The following is a 7778-nucleotide window of genomic DNA, read 5'->3' as shown; positions in this document are numbered from 1 at the left end:
CCAAGCCACCTGCTAATCTTCATTAGTGACATTAACTTCAGCTATTTCGAGTCATTTTAATTTATACTCTGTGTACGTGCGCGTTTTTTTTTTATACTCTGTGTACGTGCGCGTGCGCGTGTATAAAAAACCCCTATTTGAGGAGATAAAATTCAGAATGAAGAGATTTGTGTTGGTTTTGTACTGTTTTGTGCATTGCTGTATATTTCAATTTTCCAAATAGCTACTGATATGTCTGTTTAGAAGAGCAAAATTTAAGTAACTGATGATGTATTTATTATATTTTCAAAAAGAAAGCATGACTAATAAGTTATGATAAGAAAATACGAAATGTTGATTATTCTCCCCTTGATGTACATGCACTAAATCCCATGATTCCTAATAGGGAGTTACATGCACTAAGAGGAGAAAAGAATCCTGTAAAGAGAAAGGCTATTAATTCCCTTCTCCTTTAAGCATCTCCCCTCTTCTCAGCATTAAGAAGGGATTTATTTTGTGAAATTCTTGTCATGCCCATTAATATACTGCTCAAAATATAATTATAAAACATAGTCAATGGTCAGCCTGCTTTGCAAGCCTCACTCTGCTAAGCCAGTACAATTTATATCTATTCCACATCATCTTCAGGAAGCAAGTATACAGCATTTGTAACATCTTTCTAAGAAGCAAGAATTATATCCATTACTGAATTACTTAAGGGGGAGGGGGGAAGAATAAAGAAAAGAAAGAAAAGCCCACTGCTTTTAGTCCTCCGGTTAAAAAACAGGGAAAAAAGTCAGAGTTATATTTATCAGCATTTGGAAGCCTAACCATATTTAAAGACTGAGTACAAAAACATCCAGCAAGGAAAACAGAGTCATGGCTAGGCTCTGTTCTCCTCAATTCCCAAAGCATATTCCAAATTCCACTAACATTTACAACAATTTTGCATCCCCTATCTTAGGGAAGATTTATTGAGGGGACAAAGATGACATACTAACGCTGGGGCTACGGGTACAATGATTCAGTGAGGATGAGTCTGACAGGAGACAAACAATGTAGGTCATCCTTCAAATCCTCTTGTTGAAAAGACCACAAATAAAAATCAAGTGCATGACAGAACAGTGATTAATGACCCCAAGTAAAATATTTTTCTAAGTTACAAAATTGCTCTTCCAGTGTTTGAAAACAGAAAAACCTGTGGGAGAAGAGGTTACATTCCAACAGTTAGAGTAAATACGAAAAGAAGGTAAATTATTACTCTCTTATCTTGGTTACTAAAGCAAAGATGAAAATAACGACCAATGCTTTGATAAGATCTGCTCTTTACAAAAGTGAGATAAATAACCAGTGACAGCTGGGTTAAAAATACAGACCCCGAGGGTCAGCTTCTGCCCTCAGCCGTAGATCTGCAATCCATTTCACCAACTTCTGAGCACAGCCAAATGCAGATCGTGGCCTTCAGACTTGAACATACAGGTAGTTCCCATCTGTTTGCAAATAATTCTCCAGCTATGCATACAGCAGCAATCTACAAAAATCTCAGAATGTGCGTTTGTAAAAAAGAAAAAAGGGGAAAAAAAGAAGAAAAAAAAAAGACAGGTACAGCCATGATTCCGATCTCTAATTTTCAGTGAAAAAACCCAAAGGTCCACAAGCAAAACTGAAGATATTTAAAATCCCTGAAGAGACCCCATACTCTTTCTAACGCTTAACAACACAGCTCACCTTGCAATATACTTCACACTAACATCTAAAGGACGACCAAGCAGGAAGTGCAGCACACGCTATCATTACAGCACACAGGGTAAGATCCTGGCCCCATTTGAATCAATGTCAAAAAACTCTCATTAAAAGTTCAAGAGATGGCAGTATTCGAAATCTGATTGCTACAGACCTCTCCTTTTCAAATTTTTGTAAAAGACGACATTTTGAAAACTATTGTGCTGATTTCTGCTGCTGCCTCCCGGTTTACTGAGAGAGGTTGGCTGAACTGGACTTTGGCGATGAGAGATGCGAACAGAAATAAACCTTCAATAAGCGCCAAATGCAAAATGTAACTGCTTTAAAAAAAAAAAAAAAAAAAAAGACAGCCCCAGCCATGATTCCGATCTCTAATTTTCAGTGAAAAAACCCAAAGGTCCACAAGCAAAACTGAAGATATTTAAAATCCCTGAAGAGACCCCATACTCTTTCTAACGCTTAACAACACAGCTCACCTTGCAATATACTTCACACTAACATCTAAAGGACGACCAAGCAGGAAGTGCAGCACACGCTATCATTACAGCACACAGGGTAAGATCCTGGCCCCATTTGAATCAATGTCAAAAAACTCTCATTAAAAGTTCAAGAGATGGCAGTATTCGAAATCTGATTGCTACAGACCTCTCCTTTTCAAATTTTTGTAAAAGACGACATTTTGAAAACTATTGTGCTGATTTCTGCTGCTGCCTCCCGGTTTACTGAGAGAGGTTGGCTGAACTGGACTTTGGCGATGAGAGATGCGAACAGAAATAAAAGGAGAAAACGTCGGGACAATTGAATAAATTTCCTTCTTTGCACGACTCCAAATCCCACGGTCACCATTAATTCAGAAAACAAAACAAACCCAAACAGAGTCAAGATTATCGTACACGTATGATGTGAAACAGGGCAAGCAACACTCAAGACTGAAGTAATACTTCAAAATTAAACAGCCTTGAGCAGTTAGCAGGAGATATGATGAGAATTCTATACTGTTTTAATACTAGTGGATCTGTTCTACGGTATGCGCTGATCAATAATGCCCTGCTTCCAAACTCCACTATCCGTTCTCTCGCATTACAGAAGTTTTAAGACGTTGCCTGAAAATAAAAAGTATCAGTGTAACATACAAATAGAATTTAATCTGTAGCCATGACAACACAGCCTTTCCAAAATGATTCTAACCCAATGAACATCTGTCAATTAATTTAGGAAGGGTTGTTTTGTCCTGGCTCATCAATAAAAAAAAGTTGGAAATCAACAAACATTACGTTGGCTTTAGCAAGAGGAAACATTCAATGGCTCCTGTTGTAAAAGTGAGTGTAGTGCTCCTGACAGAAACCAGTGTATTCAGTCATCTGAAGATGCACGTGGCCACAGCCAATGCCCTCTTTTCCTCCCCCCACCCCCAAGTCCCCCAACAAAGCAAGAAATATTAGCTTCTTCTTCCACCCCACCCCGGATTTTCTCCCATAGTTTGACTACAGTAATCCTTAAACAGGCAGAAAGTTGATGCGTTCTCTTCAGTTGATGCCTCCAACTTCTTCATTCTTGGCTCAAGTTTTATTCATTAATATTAGTCATCAGTTATTAAGAAAAAGATAGTTTCTAAGTGTTTGTTGTTGTTTTTTAACTGAAGTTAATTGGATACCATAGTCTGGTTATACGTGCTGAACTGCAGCTGCCAGTTATTCCTTTTTCTTGAATTCTTGGTTGCCATAGCTGGAGCCTTTCTCTATTTCAGTTACTCCTATCAGTCTACGAACTCCAAAGGAAGCTTTAAAATATAACAGAGAAATGGGAGGCATATTAAAACCAGTTCAAGGATTTAGGAAGTTACATGTAAACACATAAGCAGAACCAACATGAGTTAACCCAATCCTTGAAGACAGTAGTGACTACAGACCAACAGTGCGCTGTATGAGGCTGCACACAGATCACAGGTCAGATGTCAATAAACAAGGAGGACAATCCAGATTTAAAAATATAATTAATGCTTCTATGTTGATTAACAGGACAGGTAGTATGAATGCTGAAGCATACCCTCCCCCCCCCCATTTCGTTTTGGGGTTTTTTTTTGTGTGTGTTAGGGTTTTTTGTTTGGGAGGGGGGGGTGTTGGGATTTTTATGTTTGTTTGGTTAGTTTTGTGTTTGTTGGGTTTTTTTTAATTCACAGAAAAGGTGCGCAGTAAGAGTATTTTCTCCTTCAGGCACCATAATAATGGGCTACAAGACTCACTTGCTATTGATTGCTATAGATACTGCCTAAGATATGAAGGCAAGCCTGCCTGGATTAAAGCTTTTGAAATAATAAAAATGCTATACAATGTAAAGACTACAGAGTGAGCTCCAAGTACTCTTCTGCAAGCCCCATTCATATTAATACACAGAACTTATTGGAGGTAATGGATCCTGTTACATGTCACTCTGGGCTTAGCATCTTCTCTGCTTTTATTACCTGCTCCAACAAGTCCCAGGAATGCAAGGATAAGGAGAGGTGATCCACTTGCAAAAACTCCAAAGCCAAATGTGAAGAGAGGAGAGAGGAGAACTGTGGCCCAAAAAAGAAAGTTTAGGAGAGTCCACGGTCTTCTAGGAGGTTTAAACTGCTGGCCAGGAAATATGCCTTCCTGATTATACATCTCTTGCAAAGCATCCTGGGAGAAAGAGAAGATAGAAAAAAACATGTTCATAATGTTTGTGCCAAGCAATCCAAGACTAGTCAACTCCAGGACAAAGTGAAGGACAGTATCTGTGGTAAATACCCGTCAAGAGTACACAGCATCCATTCCCATCTGCTGTCATTTATTGGGGCATTTCTGTTGACCGCCAAGGCTACTGTATTAGCCCTTTGAAGGCAATCTTGGCCACCATCAGAAACTGAAACCGTATCAGCCTCTCCACTACCAAATACCTTCATCTCTTCTCCTAATTGCTTAGGAATTTAGGGCAGTGTCAAGCCAGAGGCCAATTCAGACTACCTGCCTCTTTGCGGGATGCTTTTTCTTCCCGTTTTTACTTCCAAAAAGGTCAGCATGATTTAGCAAAGCAGAGCAGAAAAATGCTGTCTATACAGCCAGAAGAGGAAGGCAAAGCACAAGCTAACCAGCAGAGACAGCACTGTGCTAGCCATAACCCCAAGACTTCAACAGAGCAGTTGCATCCTGAGCTGAGCCTGCAGAGAGGTGCCATGATGAAACACATCACTCAAAGGAGCAGCATGCCCACGTTCTTCCCTCAGTTTGTAAGAATGTTCTGTAAAGGTTTCCAAGCCATTGCGAAGGATGGCTCAAGTCTGGCTATTTCTTATTTCTTACAAACAATCTGCTGCCTACATACAGACTAAGCGTAAGCTTGGAAATGCTGCAGCACAGGTTATCATAGCAGAAGAAAGCCCAAGACAGGTAAAGTTTCTGTGCTCCTCTGTTTTCCCACAAAGATAAGCAACACAAAAATCAAAATACACATTTCAAGTTCAACAATCCACCAGTTAGGGCTGGGCAACATTAATTACAGTTCTTGCCTCCTCCCCACAGAACTGTTAAATCTGTGGTCAAAAAATTAACCATCTAAGGTAAAAAAAAAAGACAAGACACAAGGAAAAGCTTTGAGCCGTTTGAAGGCATGCTGGCCACGTGCTACATCAGTCCCTGGCAGCAGATCCCAGGAACTGTCTGTACCATGTCACACACCACTGCAGAGGTATTACCAGGAGGCAGAAGGAAAGTGACAGTGAAAGAAACATGAAAGCAAAGGACAATTGCAGCTAAGAACCAGGACCGGCTGTCCCTGACATACAGTTATCACTCTTCTTGAGTGCCTAAATGCACCCACAGGGAAAATGGACCTTTTAGAAATGTATGACAGAGACCCAAGAGCTGAAGAATATGGAAGATGGTGGATTGCTATTAGTCTTCCGCAACTCAGGCATATCTCTGAATCCCATTGTGCTTCCCAGCAATTTGAGACCTACTCACTAGCCAGCCCTCTGCGGCCCAGGGCCTCTTCTGTAATGCTCCTTCCAGTAGTTTGAGGGATGGCTGCCAAATTATACATAATATTTCCATCTCTTCTCTCCATCCAGTGCAAGAGTGTGCATTACTCAGTGCCTTAATGCACTACCCCTGTGAAAGTCCCAAAAGAGAGAAAAGAAAGCAAAGCTGTTTACCTTTTCCTGGTAAAGCTTATGAAGCCAGTTTGCAGCTTCCTTTTCATCTTGAGGGATATCTTCCAGAGGAAATCTCCTAGTTTAGTAGAGAGATTAAAAAAGAAAAAAAAAAAAAGAATTAAGGGAAAATCCAGGTAGTTGACTTTAGACCTCTAGTAGGGAAGATCTTCCATTCAATGAAGGGCATAAGCTAACAGGTAATACTGTCACTGATGGCAGAGGTCTTAAATGCACAGAACTGGGACTTAAATAACACCCGATTCTCCACCTAAAACTCAGACTCCTAAGACAAAAGAAACTGTACAAGCTCCTATCGATTTCAGAGCACATTAGTAAAACAAGCATTTCCCATTCAAATACTCTTCTTCCTTCACCAGAACCGCCACCAGTTGATTCCCAGTGACCTCAGACTGAGGCATCCAGGGCTGGGAAAAGACAAGCAAGCGGCAAACCCCAGGATAATTGTCTGTTACATTTTGTTAGTGAAAACCCCATTTTGGAAGGAATGGGAGGGGTGGTTAAAAATCCACTTCATACCAACTCTAAGGAAAACATCATCTTCTACAGCGACTGCACTTCTCTCTCCGTGCCTCTCCAGCCCTACAGATTGAGGCATGCAGTTCTGGGTGCATATGAAAATTGTGCCCAGCTCCAGGTACTGACCTGACCTCACCACGAACAGGCACCTTTTAAGAGCCTCTTTCTAGTGGTGAAGAGCCAACCATTTTCCTGCATTCTTTTATTTTCCGAGATAGACCACTAACATGCCCACAAATGTATCGTCTCCTTTCTCAGTGGCACACACCTCAGTCCTGTTTCAATTCAGAAAGAAGTTGCTCAGTCTGTAGAGGGCAGGCACACACCTTACCCTCAGCTCGAATGTATTTTGGCAACACTCGGACTGTATCAGGGCCCTCTTACAGCAGGGCAGTAAGAACAGAAGGGTGACCTCTGGGAGGGCTCTAGACACAGTGATCCCAGATACAACTTATTTGCTGCTGCCCAACCGGGGAATGTATTTCCGCAGTACGAACTAAAGCCTTCGAGTCTGCAGCAGCAGAGGGAAGATATTCTAATACATTTCTAATAATTTCTGCATCCTATAAATGAATTGAACACCAGATTTTACAGATTTACTTTCATTAGCTCTAACAGCAGGAGCTGCTCAATTAATATAAATAACGCTCAATAAAAGCTCAGTAAAAAGTCATTTCCTGAAAGCTCTCTAGTAAAGTTGTCACCACTAGAGGGTACTCACAGCAATAACATTTGGTCATTTAGCTGATTATTTTCTCTGGAGCCACTCAGGAGAAAGACTGGATCCTTTGCAGAGAGCTAAGCTTCTTACCTCTGCACAGGTAACTGCATACGCATATACCAAGAACAAGAGCTTACATGCTTCCTTTCTCTGAGCTAAGTCTGCTGGCATATTAAGGACACGTTCAATTTTCAGCAAAAAACCTGTAAAAATAGTTTCCTTATTCTCATAGCTTCCTCTCCAAAACAGAGAAAAAGCTTCAAGTGTAGAAAAGCATCCTGAGAATGTTGATTCAGTCCACAAACATGTTTTAAATCAAAATTATCTGAACATAGTCATTAGTTTCTTTAATAGGGTGTCCTGGTTTCGGCAGGGATAGAGTTAATTTCCTTCCTAGTAGCTGGTACAGTGCTGTGTTTTGGATTTAGGATGAGAATAATGTTGATAACACACCGATGTTTTAGTTGTTGCTAAGTAGTGCTTACACTAGTCAAGGACTTTCCAGCTTCCCATGCTCTACCGACTGAGAAGGCTGGAGGTGCACAAGAAGCTGGGAGGGGGCACAGCCAAACTGGCCAAAGAAACATTCCATACCATGTGACGTCATGCTCAGTACATAAACTGGGG

At 40.8% G+C, this 7778-nt stretch overlaps 1 protein-coding gene across 1 annotated transcript in view; it reads right to left on the bottom strand.

Annotated features, from left to right (window-relative positions):
* Positions 1–2159: 2159 nt before the first annotated feature.
* The window catches only part of AGPAT3 (1-acylglycerol-3-phosphate O-acyltransferase 3), a 90372-nt gene continuing 84753 nt past the window's right edge, over positions 2160–7778 (bottom strand). Inside the window, exons 8-10 of the mRNA XM_009283018.1 lie at positions 5894–5969; positions 4184–4382; positions 2160–3502 (exon numbers count right to left, since the gene is read on the bottom strand). Of these exons, the coding sequence (XP_009281293.1) occupies positions 3414–3502; positions 4184–4382; positions 5894–5969 (364 nt within the window). The 3' untranslated portion in view covers positions 2160–3413. The remainder of the gene's footprint in view (positions 3503–4183; positions 4383–5893; positions 5970–7778) is intronic.

The sequence above is a fragment of the Aptenodytes forsteri genome, unplaced genomic scaffold (assembly GCF_000699145.1).
Source record: "Aptenodytes forsteri isolate BGI_AS27 unplaced genomic scaffold, ASM69914v1 Scaffold2, whole genome shotgun sequence".
Classification (NCBI taxonomy): Eukaryota; Metazoa; Chordata; class Aves; order Sphenisciformes; family Spheniscidae; genus Aptenodytes; species Aptenodytes forsteri.
Note: the sequence above shows the minus strand (reverse complement) of the source record. Positions and strands in the feature narration are given on the sequence as shown.